At 37.7% G+C, this 16,911-nt stretch overlaps 1 protein-coding gene across 1 annotated transcript in view; it reads left to right on the top strand.

Moving 5' to 3' along the window:
* The first annotated feature begins 1,158 nt into the window (after nucleotides 1–1,158).
* Nucleotides 1,159–16,911, top strand: part of LOC122788650 (uncharacterized protein K02A2.6-like) — a 67,682-nt gene continuing 51,929 nt past the window's right edge. Inside the window, 1 exon segment of the mRNA XM_044055547.1 lies at nucleotides 1,159–1,483. Within this exon segment, the coding sequence (XP_043911482.1) occupies nucleotides 1,159–1,483 (325 nt within the window).

Below are 16,911 nucleotides of genomic sequence, written 5' to 3' on the forward strand. Positions count from 1 at the left end.
AAAAAAAAACACAAATCAGAACTACTGGCTAGGAATAAACCCAAGACACTAGAATTGTAAGGTAGCAGCACTGACCACTGTGGCAATCCTTAAAGAATGGGCACTGACTATGAATTCATGTGGTAAGGAAGCTAATTATAAGCAAGTTGTTTGTCTTTTCGGCTTTTTCCCGGTAAGGGGTCGCCACAGCGGAACTCCGGTCCGCTAATGATTGGCAGTAGACTTTTACAAAACGCCGAGATGCCAGCTCGACGCCCAACCTTCAATGAAGGCACGCCCATTTACGCATGCATGTCTTTCGAACGCTACACAACCGCGGGGAGGACATGCAGACTCCACACAGAAGGCACTCCCAAGCCACACCGAGAATCGAACGGGAGGACCTCTTGCTGTGAGGTAACAATGCTACCGCCACAAGTATTGGAGATGAATTCAGGATATGGGAGGGATCTGAAGCTGGGCAATAAATACTGAAAATAAAATCAGGAGATGGATAGCCCTCACAATAAGCATAACATACAAATTCAGGATGGAGTGTAGGTCTGGATGACAAGATCTAAACATAAGTTTATGAGGGGGTAGGGTGACAATGAACAAGCAGTGAATATTATTTTAAGAAGTGGGAAAGGGAAGCCCCCAGAAAAAATTTCTTTACATGAATTAGAAAGGTGGGAAACATATTTTAACAGGTAAGGTTCCCATAGATAGCAAATTTGGTGTAAAATGTGAAAGTCTGTTAAAGTTATAAGAAAATGTTCATAATAAAGCATATGCAGGTTCATAACTTTATCACTAAGTAACGTTAAGAAACTAAATGATCAGAATCCATTTTATGTGTCTGTGTTATGACCTCTGAAGTTTCATTTAGCAATTTGTCTTAAAAAGTGATTTTATAGTCGCTGTGTGAAGTGACATTTCATGCCCAAAATCATCTTTTGGGCTAAAAACATGTAGAGATAGTATAGCTGAAAAAAGGTAAAGTGCTTAGATGGGATAGTGCAAACATGGTGCTAAAAGTATGAATTTTAGTAAAGTTATGAGAAAATGTTCACAAATTAAATGACTCTTCATAACTACTTCTGTCTTTAAAATCTGCTGACTAAAGTTTAGAATTTTCACCATAAGGATCAACATCATAACATTCATGAGGTCTCACCGATGGTGTTTTCCAAATTTGGGGTAAACAAGAGGGCGTTCGTATTCCCGAGTCATCAGAAAAGCCGAAAAAAGAGTGTCTCCTTTCAGAAGGGAAATCCGGTTCCAGAACAGCATTCAAACAAGAACTTCCTGTCAGGTGAAAGCGGGGCCTCGTCATGGGAGGAAGACGAAAGGGATAATTTTCCGGAATTACCAGGGGCAGCCAATTCGGAAGCTTTTCGAAAAACCTATCCTGAATCAAATGGACATTATGTCAATACGAGGAAAAGGGGTTGGACCAACTCAGAACGCCACAGAGACTCGGGCGATGGACACTATAAGAAAGGTAGATGGACATAAACTGTATAGTAACTATGTGGTTAATTTATCAAATTACAAACTTGATGACATTGAGATAGCTATTTTAGAAAAAGGCCTCAAGTTTGTACCTACCTGTATACCCAAGAAATATGAGCTTAAAATTGAACTGTTTCAATTATGCCGTAAAATGTATTTAAGGGAATATTTTTTTAGGTTAGATAATACTTCTGTTAGTAATGTTAACTTTGAGATAACTTCAATATTTGATAGTGATTTAGAGAGTAACGACAGCTTTTACTCATGCTTATCGGATGAGGAAGGTGGTAATAATGCATATGATTTATTAGATACTCATATGTTGAAAAGTACTAGTTGTTTTCTTCCACCACGTAAAAATGCTAATATATTGAAGTTTGAATCAATGTTAAATATATTACTAGATAAAGAACTAGAAGGATTTATAAGTAAAAAGCATGTTTATAATTTGACAAAAATGGAATGGGAGAAGCTACAGTTACTAAGCAAGAATAGTAATATAATTTTTAAACCCTCGGATAAAGGGGGAAAACTGGTCATACTAAATTCATGTGATTATTATAGCATGTGTATGCAACACCTTGACAACAAAACTGTATATTGTGAAACCAATATATCCTTTTTGAAAAAGGCAGAAGCAGAGCTTAATGCTCTACTACAAAAAGGTATTAGGCTACACTATTTAACTCAAACAGATGTAGATCGAAAAATAATAATTAAGAACAATAAAGTTGCCAAGTTTTTTTGCTTACCGAAGATTCACAAGAACTTAGACCGACCACCTGGCCGGCCTATTGTTTCAGCTTTTGGTTATTTCACTTATAACCTTTGCACTTTACTGCATGAAATTTTAATGAAACAAGTTCTGATGTTACCCTCATATATACAAGACTCTTATGATTTCCTTCAAAAGATTAAGGACATATACTGGTCTGAGGGAATGTACTTTATCACTGTGGATGTAGTGAGTTTATACACTAATATATCCCATGCATTGGGCCTGGAAGCCATTAAATTCTTTTTTGGGGATAGTCCTAAAACTCATTACATCTTAGAATTAGTTGAATTCTGTTTAACTAACAATATCTTTGAATTCAATGGCATTCTCTATAAACAGCTGACAGGTACAGCTATGGGGGCCGCATTTGCGCCAGCTTATGCGAACCTATTTATGGGAATGTTTGAGAATGAATTTTTGTATAGAGTACCATTCTTTAAAAATAATGTTCTGAAATATTTTAGATTTATCGATGACCTCATCTTTATTTGTAAAGATAATTTTGATGCATCTACAGACTTTGTTGATATAATAAATAATAATAAATTTGGGATTAAATTTAGTGATGTACAACGAGGTTGCCAAGTTAACTTTCTGGACATCTCTCTAAAGGGCAATAAAGGTTCCCCAATACACACGGGTATACACAGAAAGTGTGATGAAGTCAGCTGGAAGATGTGGGGTAACAGTTGTCACCCCTGTCATACTTTAACATCTATCCCTTATGGGGAATTTCTTAGAATAAAGCGACTAAACTCTGATATGGAAGTAGCTTATAATGAGGCATTAAAAATAGCTGAAATATTTAATGCTAGAGGCTATGATCCAGTAAGTGTAGAAAATAGTCTTTATAGAGTATTTGGAAATAAAAAAAGTAGTAATATACTTGATAACAACTATAAGTACAATAGTCGTAATAATATAAAACCTAGTCAGGATAGAATGTTTTTTGTTACTAAATACACTAATTTTTCTTCTATTTTTAATAAATTAATTATGGACTATTGGAATTTCATGAAGAAAGATATTTTATCACTGAAAGATACTAAATTAATTACATCGTACAAAAAAGGTAAAAGCATTCAGGATTTGCTAGTACACAGTATATATAAAAAACCTTGCACTAACAGTTTAGATAATATGAAGGTTGTAGGAACACATCCTTGTGGAAAGTGTTCTGTGTGCAAACATATAGTAAATGAAGTAGTTAAAATAAATGGAAAGAATTTCACCACAAGAACTAGATACTCGTGCATGAGCAAGGGTGTTATTTATACCATATTTTGTAGTTGTAATAAATATTATATAGGGGAAACAAAAAGAACGTTAGCAGAAAGAATTAAAGAACATATTAGGGATGTAAGGAATAATAAAACAAACAGCCCTATTGCTGAACATTTCAATTCTGTACATTTTGGTAATATAGATCATATAAAAGTTTCCATATTGGAACATGTTCCTCTTTACTATAATAATATAGAGTGGCAGAAAAATATATTAAGACAAAAAGAGTCCATTTTGATCATGAAATATGGAACTTTACAACCATATGGTATGAATAAAGAATGCAATTGGCAAAGTCTTATTTAAGAAATGTAGCTTTAAAGATGTATTATTAATGAGATTTAATTACTTGATTGTATAATTAATTAATTGTTTTATTTCATTTTGTATATATTGGGAAGTTTTTTATGTCTGACTGTTTTACTCTGTAAAGGCTGTTGGCCGAGGCGCTAGAGACAAGACTTGTTCGGAATAAATTTTATCTTTTTGGAAAGTAGAGCTGGGACTCACTGTTGGTCTTTTTTGTTGTTGCTGTTTATAATTACCACTTCTTGCTTGTTGTTTTATAATGAAATAATGTGGGGTTCATCCTACAAATGTCAATAAGGATCATCATAGAGTTCTGTCTATGGTAGAAAGTTGGGTGATGGAAAGAAAGAGGGACAGAAATGAAGAACTTAGGATCAGCTATAGATAATGAGGGATGGCATAGCTCATGCAGTGCAGGGATGCACCACCTCTCACCAATTATTCCAAGTGTGGAACTATAGCCCATAGAGTTCAGAGATGCAACACCTCTCACCAAATACTCCAAGTGGAGAACTATAGCTCATGCAGTGCAGGGATGCACCACTTCTCACCAATTATTCCAAGTGGGGAACTATAGCCCATAGAGTGCAGGGATGCACCACCTCTCACCAAATACTCCAAGTGGAGAACTATAGCTTATGCAATGCAGGGATGCACCACCTCTCACCAATTATTCCAAGTGTGGAACTATAGCCCATAGTGTGCAGGGATGCACCGCCTCTCACCAAATACTCCAAGTGGATAACTATAGCTCACGGAGTGCAGGGATGCACTACTTCTCACCAAATACTCCAAGTGGGGAATTATAGCCCATAGAGTGCAGGAATGCACCATCTCTCACCAAATACTCCAAGTGGAGAACTATAGCTCATGCAGTGCAGGGATGCACAACCTCTCACCAAATACTCCAAGTGGGGTACTATAGGCCATGCAATTCAGGGATGCATCACCTCTCTCCAAATACTCCAAGTGGGAAACAATAGGCCATGCAGTGCAGGGATGCACCACCTCTAACCAAATACTCCAAGTGAGGAACTATAGCCCATGCAGTGCAGGGATGCACAACCTCTCGCCAAATACTCCAATGGGGAAATGGGTCTATATTACCTTATCATATGATGAAAAGAGCGAACGCTCTTTCATCAATCCAAAAAGGTCAGAACCCGTAAAGAGCGAAGACACGGACCATCGATTTTTTTTCAGTGGGTCTTCTTCAGGACATTGACATTTCCTCCACTATGGTGCAATCTCGGAGTTGGCATATTTAAGTGGGGGGGGGGGGGCATTTTGTGTTTGAATTTTTTTATTTTTTTTTTTTTTATTTTGTGGAGCAGCGATTTTTTCTCCCTGGGGAAAAAATCATTGTTTTGTGTGCTCACTCTTTAGGGGTTTCGAACTTTTCAGATCAAAGAAAGAGCGTTGGCTCTTTTCATCGTTCGATAAGGTAATATAGACCCAGGGAAACAATAGCCCATGCAGTGCAGGGATGCACCACCTCTCACCAAATACCCCAAGTGGGGAATTGGCTATTTGATTGATAAATATTTGCTCTCTATGACCAATTAAAATAACATGTAGAGACAGTATAGCTGAAAAAAGGTAAGGTGCTTAGATGGGACAGTGCAAACGTGGTGCTAAAAGTATGAATTTTAGTAAAGTTATGAGAAAATGTTCACAAATTAAATGATTCTTCATAACTACTTCTGTCTTTAAAATCTGCTGACTAAAGTTTAGAATTTTCACCATAAGGATCAACATCATAACATTCATGAGGTCTCACAGATGGTGTTTCCAAATTTGGGGTAAATATGTTAAACTGTATTAATGTTGCAAAGGAATGTTTATTACATTAAACAAACAGTCATAACTTTGGTGGTCAGTAATACTCTGGAGCAATATATTTGAGAAAGGCATACTGTGGATCGCATAGTTGTACAGAGGATTACACTTCTAGAATACTCATAGTTGGTACAGACAGTTAAGGCTGTGAGCTGTAGTTCCTGTGGTAAAGGGTTTGATGAACTCAAATGCCTATTGTGTGACATTGAGCAAGTCACTTAGCCAGACAGTGCATGAGAGTAACTGCAATTTTTGGCTAGGCACCTCAGTGATTCCCTGAACTGGACTGGTAAATATTAACTTGTGTTATGAGACTATATCAGGAAGTCTGACGTCACTGCACAGTTCTGCCCTAAAATATGACTTGCCATTCATTCACTGGAATGACAGTACTCCTCAACATTGCTATTTTAAACCCAAATCTTCAGGCATAGTGGAGTTATTCATAACCTGCAATACCCTAGATTACATTTTGCACTTTTCAATTTTTATAAAAGGTATATGGAAGTAGTTATAACTCCAAAAGTGTGTTTTCTGAATAAAACGTTTAGAATGATTATCCATATGGGTATGCTGTGAGATCCAAAATACAGCATGTTGAAATTTAGTAAGGTTATGAGGAAACCATCATATTAAACAGAAAAGTATAACTTTGTTAGTTAATACTAATTAGGGCAAAACTTTCCAAATATTCAAATTATGAGTCCATGTCAGTCTGCAACCGAACCTTAAAAGATAGCTTTGCAATCTTGCATGAAATAATATTTACTATCAGAAATTGCATTTGGGATAGAAATGTGCATGGTTGTACAGGCACTCATCAAATAGTTACGTAGAAGTCAGTTTGCAAATTTAGTATAAAGGTGTTGAATTTTTATAAAGTTCAGAACAAGTATTGGTCTGATTAAATGCAGAGGCATAATTAGCAATTAGCAATATTCTGAGACAAAATATTCAAAATAAAGTATGAAGAGTCATTCCAGAATTCTTTCTCAAAAGATCTGTTTTATGGTCAATGTATGGAATGGCAGTGTCTGATGATATTGTATAATGACTGTGGCATAGGTCATGCAATGGGGACCCATAGATGTTACACTGAAAATGAGGGCTGAGATGTTAAAAATGAATACGTTGCAGTCATTTGTTCTAAATCTTTTACAAAATAAAAGATAAAAACATGATTTCTTCAGTAAACAGACAACTGCAGAGGAGGAAGAACAGTGTGTGCAGGTATTGTGCCATAAGGATAGGTATCTGTCGGGTTAGAATGAGGGGTGCATGAGACAAAATGAGTGATTATTTTCTTCCATTAGGAAACATCATAAAGCCAATATTTGTAGACCAGAAAAAAAGCACTGTTCATCTATCCTGAATATGGTTGTCACTGGGTGATTTGGTAAGTGGGTAGGCAGGGAGTGTTGCAGTTTTATGTATATGCAATGAACTTTAATTTAGAACATGAGTTAAAATTGCTGATAATAGGGCAGGTTAACAGTGCTTTTTTGTTATCTGTGGGTGATTGTAATAATGCTATCCAAAAGATAATAGAAGTGTTTTGCAAGTTTGAAGTGTCTTGGGGTTACAGTGTAATGAGGAAAAGATGGTGGTTGTAAGGATAGGGTGAGGGTAAGGGGAAGTCCCATGTGGTCTGATACAACAGGCTAGGTACTTGGGACTATATGTTGGAGGCTTGTTAGCGGAAACAATGAAAATCAACTTGCAGGAAATTTCCAATAACGTCTACATTAATTAATAAAAAAGCCTGGAGAAATTCAACACAGAAGCAAGGAGAATAAGGGCACTTAAAACAGTGACAGTGTCTCATGTACTTTATTTATTACTATGCATTCCTTTCCCTCCCAGTTATCCTGGGGTAGCACAATGGCAAAAAAACGTATAAACAAGGGTATCCAAGGTAAAGCTGGACAGTGTATTGTTGTTAACAAATGAATGGCTGTGAAGAGTGTGGAGAGACAAGGGCCCCTAATATAGCACAAAATGCACTAGCCTTTAACCTAGTGCAGTTATCACATCTCATCTCTTGTGCTACACCATGGAACTCTCAACAGAGGTAGTGAGGACAAGCTGACATGCTTCCCTCCTCATGCATAGTGCAATGGGAGGTGGCATTGGAGAAGTAAGGGGAAATAATGTGGGGTTCATCCCACAAATGTCAATAAGGATCATCATAGAGTTCTGTCTATGGTAGAAAGTTGGGTGATGGAAAGAAAGAGGGACAGAAATGAAGAACTTGGGATCAGCTATAGATAATGAGGGATGGCATAGCTCATGCAGTGCAGGGATGCACCACCTCTCATCGATTATTCCAAGTGTGGAACTATAGCCGATAGAGTGCAGAGATGCAACACCTCTCACCAAATACTCCAAGTGGAGAACTATAGCTCATGCAGTGCAGGGATGCACCACTTCTCACCAATTATTCCAAGTGTGGAACTATAGCCCACAGTGTGCAGGGATGCACCACCTCTCACCAAATACTCCAAGTGGAGAACTATAGCTCATGCAGTGCAGGGATGCACCACCTCTCACCAAATACTCCAAGTGGGGTACTACAGGCCATGCAATTCAGAGATGCATCACCTCTCACCAAATACTCCAAGTGGGAAACAACAGGCCATGCAGTGCAGGGATGCACCACCTCTAACCAAATACTCCAAGTGAGGAACTATAGCCCATGCAGTGCAGGGATGCACAACCTCTCACCAAATACTCCAATGGGGAAATGGGTCTATATTACCTTATCGAACGATGAAAAGAGCGAACACTCTTTCATCGATCCAAAAAGGTCAGAACCCGTAAAGAGCGAAGACACCGACCATCGATTTTTTTTCAGTGGGCCTTCTTCAGGACATTGACATTTCCTCCACTATGGTGCAATCTCGGAGTTGGCATATTTAAGTGGGGGGGGGGCATTTTGTGTTTGAATTTTTATTTATTTTTTTTTTTTTTGTGGAACAGCGATTTTTTTTTCCCTGGGAAAAAAATCATTGTTTTGTGTGTTCACTCTTTAGGGGTTTCGACCTTTTCAGATCAATGAAAGAGCGTTGGCTCTTTTCATCGTTCGATAAGGTAATATAGACCCAGGGAAACAATAGCCCATGCAGTGCAGGGATGCACCACCTCTCACCAAATACCCCAAGTGGGGAATTGGCTATTTGATTGATAAATATTTGCTCTCTATGACCAATTAAGATAACACACTAGCTCCAGGAGTAGGACAGCTAACTGAGAAGCATGAAGTGGTATTAAAAAGGGAAAGAGATGGCTTGATAAACTACTTGTTGAGTTGTAAAAACACTGAAGCCCCAACAAATTAATTTGAGACAAATTTGGTATACCAAAGAGGGAATTATATTCCCTGAGGAAGTCTGGGAGGAGGCATGTCAGGCAATCAAGGCTCTTAGGAAATGACACACGTTATGGATTTTCAAATGAGATTGATTTATAGGTGGCATTTGACACCTGCCAAGTTATATGACAAGGGTAAGACACCAGACAATTCTTGCTGGAGTTGTGGTGTACTTAATGCTAATACGGTGCATATGTTCTGGTCTTGTTCAAAAGCAAAACAAAGATGAAAACAGGAACTTCCTTTCCATTACCATCTGAACGCTCATGACATGAATATTTACAAATTAACAGTTAATGACATTTGTAGTGGTACAGGAGAGCTACATTTCTTCTATCCATGGTAACCAAAAACCTGTTAACGTATGAATGGAAAACAAAAACTAGTAGACCACTCACTTTACAATGCTTAGAATATATAAAACTGGTGGAAGAATGTTTTCTCTCAGGGGGAATATGAGTGAAGCTGCAATAAGAGCTAAATGGCAAATATTTTGTGACTACTTCAAAATGTATCAGTTGTGAAATATAGCTTATGTTTAAGTATTGCACTGAGAACATGAATTTAAACATATTTATTAATGTTCCTGTTAATAGATAATTTTTGAATATGGAAATTGGGGAATGTACAATAGTTATTTACTATTCACAGATTTATGATGTGTGGTAGAGTTTAGATGTGATCAAGGCCACGAGATGGTGATATGATTTGATAGAATTCATTTCTGGTGTGTGCATTTTAAAAAACAATAAAAGAATAAACTATAGCAAAATAGTTCATAGTGAGGGAATGTACATCTCTAATACTAGTACAGATGTTGGCTCAGCATAATGCACCCCAAATAAAACATTTTTGATACTGTGGGACTGGTTACCCTGATTTATCAGTACTGCTGTCAATACTTACTAATTTGAAGGATGTAGGGGATTTAGGTCATGCTAATCACAAAGACTGAATGGGGAGTTCTTTTTCAGTTTTATGTATGAGCACTATATTTTAACACCTCAGTTGAAGTCAGCTCAGCAATGTGAATTGTGAGACCCGGGGAATCAAGAATCTCAGTTTCACTATATGTATCAGTACTAATTAATCAGAAGGGTAACAAGTATTTTAGGAAGTGTGACAAACTACAGTGGGTAGATGGAAATGATTTTTATTAATTGTGGGAAATGTGTTCATACAGTTTAAGTCACTTGACTGTCTTGAATGAGTATTCATGTTGCGTTTTATTTAAGATTTGCAGACAGGGTATTGGTTTGTTGCATTTTAATGGGCATATCAGAGCCATACAGCTGCATCTGGAAAACTGCATCTTTAAGGCAAGGCTTAGCAGACCTCTAGGGTTGAGAGATATATGTGCATAAGTTTAAAAATGTTAATTACTAGTAAAAGGGTTACTTTTTCGGCGAACAAATGCCAGTTTGCCTTTTGAAATGTCAAGCAGTGATGTTTTTGTCCTTTTGTCAGTGTAATAAACAAGAACTCTGTCCACTCTGGTTTATAGTAATCTTGGATTATACTGCAAATTAAAATCTAGAGAATGTAAGCCATATTCTTGATTATGGACTAAAATGCACACAGATATGGAGTCTCTAGGCTTGACATGAGAGTCTATTTCTGATTTTCAATGTTCATAATGGCAGTTTAATTTGTTTTGTCCATGTGGAAGCTAAATTAGAGACGTGGGTCAAACCAAAACCCTATGTATTTGCATTTGATTATGTTTAACAAAAGTATTTGGAGTATAACACAGGCTGAGAGAGATTTATTGGTCTCACTGAGTGCCAAATAACACTGTGTTTTTACAATTAACTTATTTTGCATTAAGGGAGTGCCATACATTTACAAAAATCTTATTTTCTGGACATTCTAAACTACCAGCTGAATCTTTGCTTATTTCAAAAGGAGCAGGTCCTCTGCATAACAGTTCAGTTCAGACCTTTAATGTTAGTCTAAGATTACTTATGAAAAAAGATGCACAGAATAAGGCTTATCACCAGCCTTTGTAGAAAACCTGTAGCTCAAACAGTTGCATTAGACGAACAGGAGCAGGAAAGATCTGTCATTCAAATGGTTGGCATGAGAGGCTCACACCAAAACTACTTTAGAAAATGTTGGAAAGTGTAAGATGTGATCATCTAGATCAAAGGCTGTTTTAGTGCTACAAAAGTACTATCAGCTGTCATGCCTTTGCCCATGCTATTATATGACCTATTAAGTGGTACAAGGCAGTTGTTTAAGTACACCAAATGTATGAGAATGCCAAAAACAGAAATTAAATTCTGTGGGTATAGAAGGTGAGGTAACGTAAAAAATGGAGTAGTTATCGTCCTTTTCCAAGTCCGTGGTGTTATGCATGACATCAGTGAAATGTTAGAAACATGAGCTAATGGTTTACTATAAAAGGCCCCAAAATTTTTAAAGGAAACAAGGTTGTAAAACATCACCATTACAAGGTCCAATATATATAGTGTACAGAGGCATTTCAAGAATGTGTTGCAAAATATAACCCGAAATGGGAATCTCAGATTCTAAAGGGTATTTTCTATGGATTCAGCAAGGGTGGTAACAGTTCTTATCAGATGGAGGAGGAGGAGTGAAAGGGGCTGGAAAAGGAATAGAAAACATTTTTAAGCTGAACCTTTGTATCCAGATCTTGATCAAACATAAATGGGATGGCAACACTTTTAGTCTGATCTGGTTGAGAAATAGTTAAGCTTGTCTGTTTAAAATAGGTTATTTACTGCTATTACAACTCTGCTATCCTACTTTAATTTAAAGAATACTAGAGAATAGTCATATCGGTTAGTTCCATTCCACATTTATCAAGTTTTATCCTTAACTGTTAATGTATTTTTTTCATTCTACGGTTAGTCATGACACACAACATCTAGAAACAGGCAGCTTGTTGTCTTATAAAATAAGATTGGCAATATTAAACAGGTCTGAAACAGTTATAGCAACATCACAATAATGCATCTGAGTCAAATGTTTCTGGCCAAGCTAGGAGGATTGCCTCTTTGGCAGTTTAGAATGGATGTTGTGTAATAAATAGTGACAGAACTAGGAAAGTATTTATTTGTTTATTTATTATGTATCTGTTCATAGGTTAATAGGTAGGTACTAGGCTATCGGCGCTGGGGCCTATACAACCCCAGCCAAAAAGGTACCCTGGCTTTTGCCACTCAAGAAAATTATTTTCCTGTGCCACTGTTGAGCAGAGCCACAGAGGTGATCCCCGAGGTGAATTTCCTATTTCCCATCCAGTCATCAAGATTCTTCTTGAAGAGTGCTAATGAGGAGCTTTGTTTGATATAGATAGGTAGTTTATTCCAGAGTATGGGAAGTCTCTGGGACAGGGATCTATCCCTCCAGCATGTTCTGTTTATTGTGGTGACAAGGTTTAGGTCCCTGTAAAAGAGAATTACACCAAGGTGAGAATAATTTCCAGTGATATAATAAGGTCCGGCAACAGAAATAACTGGTTGTCATTAAGGAAGTAAAATCAGTAAGTTATGAAAGTAATGGGCCAAACCAGTTATGACTGCAATCATGCTGAAGAATGAAATTATTATTTTCAGACTAGGGGAATGCCGGCTATAAGCCATATGTCAAACTCTAACATGGAAAGTGTGGCATATAAATTATGCCAAGTGCTTTGGATGAAACTCTACACTTAGCCCTTTTGGGATATGATCTTCAGGCTACTAGGATACATATGATGACTTCCTTACAATTCAATACAGAAAACAGGCGCATAACTCCTCCACCTAACCGAAGGCCTTGTTTATCACTTATGATAGATTTGTCCCAAAGAAGTCCCACAAAAACAAAATAGTATGATTGCCAAGTAAATACAAAACATCTTTGCAAAAACCCTTCATTTCTCTTCACCTCCATTTTCTTGTTGATTATAGGAATTACTTCCAGGGTCACCTTACATGAGAGGAACAGCAATATTGCCACCTCAGACTTATGCTCCATGTTCTCACTTTCTATCTCACTATTCTGGACATCACAGTTGGTTTCCTAACATGTTCAAAAGGAACCCCTTTGTAATATTAAAACTTTACTTTCAGTCAGGTGGTTTCTGTGATAAGACAATCAGGTTTTTCAAAAGCGATCCAAGTATCACAATGGTCTCACTTATTATTGAGACTACACAGTATGAGACAAGATAACCTTCACCATTTAAAGCCATCTGCTGATGCCAGAATAGAAAGTGTTGTGGTGACCCAGGAATAAAGGCTTGGAGACATCTGAGGCCCTGGCTAATTTCAATGCCACTTGATCTGTGCATTAGAAGTAAGGCAAGGAATGACTTCTGGTTGCTCTGAGAAGTAGATTGATGATGTAAGATGTGTCTGTACTTCACAAAGGTGGACCATCAACTGACCCCAGAAACTACAGACCTGTTAGTCTGACTAATCTGATATGTAAAACCATGGAAAAAATTATCCTAGAAATGAACAAAGACATAAGCAACCTTCAGACACTGGACCCAACCCAGTTTGGTTTTGTCAAGGAAATGTCATGCCTACTAAACCTGGTGAACTTCTTTGTAAAGGTCACCAAAGTAATGGACCCAGAATAAGGAGTTTGAGACAATACCCCACTTGGGTGTAGCTCACAAACTCATCAAACCGGGCATAAAGTCCTACATAACTTGCTGGATTGCCAGCTAGCTCACAAACAGGGCCCAGGAGGTTAGGACTGGTGATAGCACCTCCAGTAAAAGACCAGTCACCAGTGGGGTACCGCAGGGCTCTGTGCTGGAACTGCTCCTATTTGTCATCTACTTCTCAGAGGCAAAGGCTAATGTCAAGGGCCTTTGGCTGACAAAGTTCGCAGATGATTGCAAATTGAAAGCTATCACAGATTAACCCTATGACACATACATCTTACAAGAGGGTCTAACACAGACAAATGACTGGTACCAAAGTCACGGACTAAAACTCAGTGCCAAGAAATGCATTATAGTGCTTTTAGGGAAAACTGCCACCCAGAGTTGACCCAGTAGTCAGGGATCTGGGAACATATGTAGGCTATAATCTGGCCTTTGACCAACATGTGGCCAAGGTAGTAAGAAAATCACTCTCTGTCATCCAACATATAAGTAAGGGGATAGCATCCAGGTCCAAGGAAGTCATAGTGCTACTTTATTCATCCCTTATCTGACCCATCATTGAGTATAATGCCCCCTTCTGTATGTACCTGGCCAGACAATTGCAACAGTTGGAATGCCCACAAAGGTTCCTAACCAGGGGAATCCAGGGTATAAATGCATAGTCTCATACATATTGCCTTAAAGCCCTATCTCTGTACTCTGTCTCCTACAGGTTACTGAGAAGTGATCTATGCCTGACAAACAAGGCATCCTTGGATCCAGCTCAGAACAGATCTTTTGCACATCTGCAAAATGAACAGCATTAGAACCACTAGATCTAAGGATTTAAATTTTACTTGTGAGATAAACAAGACATGTTGCCTAGACAGGTACATGTCTCAGAGGATCCCTGTGCTCTGGAACAGGCTCCTTATTCAGGTGAAACAAAGTCCATTACTAATGCTATTTAAGCATAAATTTGATCAATGAATGGGAAATCAGAAATTCACCCTGTGTCCGGCCACCATATCTCTGATAGACAGAGGCAGACAGTAATTCCTAAGCTAACATACCCCCTCCCCCACATAACCTCTACAAACTCCATAGGTAACATAACCCCTTCTAATAAATGGCCATGAGACATAAGGACACAACAGGGTTGGATTGCATCGCTAGGATTATATAGGCCCTGGTGGTTGTTAGCCTAATATATATATATATATATATATATATATATATATATATATATATATATATATATATATATATACACACACACACACACACACACACACATATATATATATATATATATATATATATATATATATATATATACACACACACACACATACATACACCTATTTACTAGAATATACAGATGGGCACCAAAATCCCTTATCTGACCATTTGTCTTGCTCAGTTTTGGTCAAAATTAAATGATACCTAGTATAGATAATGTATCCGTCTCTGCAACTATCAACTTCACAATAATAATCTAGAGTAATTTTGGACAGAATGTTTATTAAAAGCTCATAAAAGATAGCAAACCATATTTTTATAAGATTATATGCTTACGGGAATTTAAACCCATCCCCAAAAATGACAAACAATTTCAAGTAATAAGAAAATAGCTGGGGAATTAAGACTGATAAGCTTAATTAGTGAGAAGTGTAGTACTTAAAAATATAGACAGGTTGGAGTAAACAGTGATATGCTTAAACACTTCCTTCTACCACACTGTATATAAAAATTATTTCCTTAGTATTAGCTTAGCTGCTGCAATATGCCCACAGTGCTTGATAAGACGCAGTCCTAATGCAACTTAAATGTATAGCTCATTCGAGTGAATGAAGCAGAATAGGCAAAGAGCTATTACAGTATGTGTTTTTGAGGCAGCGGGGGTCTTATCTGGGGCATGTGTAACACAGTAGCACAGCTGAAGAACCTGATGGTTGAAAAAATAGCTTTGTTTCTGGGGAGAATTATATACCTGCATAATTAAAGGATGCAAGATCTGCTAAGAGACTGTCAGTATGTAAAAATAGCTACGGGTCAATTACATGCCAATCAGTGAAGGCAGTTACAAAGTCTAAATGGTGATGATTTGGGAGGAGAGGATGGTTCATTATACATATGAGATAGAAATTCAGCAGTAGCAGTAGCTATAATGTATTTAAAGAAATACTGGGCTCAGCAGCAAAGCAAAGGAGCAGAATTGTGCTGGCAGCACTGAAGGTACGCCAGGATATAATGTCAGGTATGAACTTATTATGCTTCTGAGGAAAACAAGGTAGCTGCAAATACCTAAAAATTAGAAGGAAGTATAGTTTCTCCAGGTGCATAATGAGGGAAAAATGGATATGATAAAGGGAGAACAGGTAGAGGTGGAGACAAAGAACATTCTGGATACTAGTAGGTGCAGCTAGAGACAATGTGGGTTATAGTTCTGAGTATAACCTCACTGTTTTTGTATACTTTTTGCTCGTGTACCTGACAACCATCAAGCCACCCCCAACTAGGAGCCATCATTGGAGCACTTCCTGGGGGATGCTACCACATTTTAAAGACTGTACATAGGACATTCAGCCAAACACACACCTCAGGATTGCTACCAAGCATTAGTGCTTCTCCTTCAAGGGACTTGGGCACACGACAGTCCTATTCAACTCCCTCCTGGCTGATCATAAGTATGCCCATCACCCCCCTGGTCAGATGTAGCAGGTACAAATGCTGCTACATGACATACCTGTCAACTGTCCAGATTTTTGCTTCATATTTTTGGTCTGTTCCTTATAAAATTTTTGGTCTTCTGGCAAAGCACTGGGATGATCTGAGGTTTGAAGTCATTAAATAATGACATACATTTGAGTTTTAGACTACAAATCCTTCAGAAAACATATGTTAACACAAGCCCTGATACTCTAGCAACATTCTACGTTTATAAGAGAAATATTTAAAATGTGTCCCCATTTTGTCAGGCTTTATCCCCTCCATTTTGTCAGGCTTTGTCCAGATTTCTTGCACTAAGAGGTTGAGAGGTATGACATCAGCATGGTTGCCTGAGTTGCAGTCAGGGCTTTATCCCCCCCTGTGTCAATTTACAGCTTAAATAAGTGTGGAGGTGAAGTGATCTAAGTCAGGTTAAAACCCATATCAAAGTAAGCCTTGCCCAGTAAATTGCTATAGCAGCCACAGTAAGATACTTCACAGAGTAAACACAGGTAATTT

This window comes from Protopterus annectens, chromosome 14.part0 (assembly GCF_019279795.1).
Source record: "Protopterus annectens isolate FY-2018-M chromosome 14.part0, PAN1.0, whole genome shotgun sequence".
Lineage (NCBI taxonomy): Eukaryota > Metazoa > Chordata > Ceratodontiformes > Protopteridae > Protopterus > Protopterus annectens.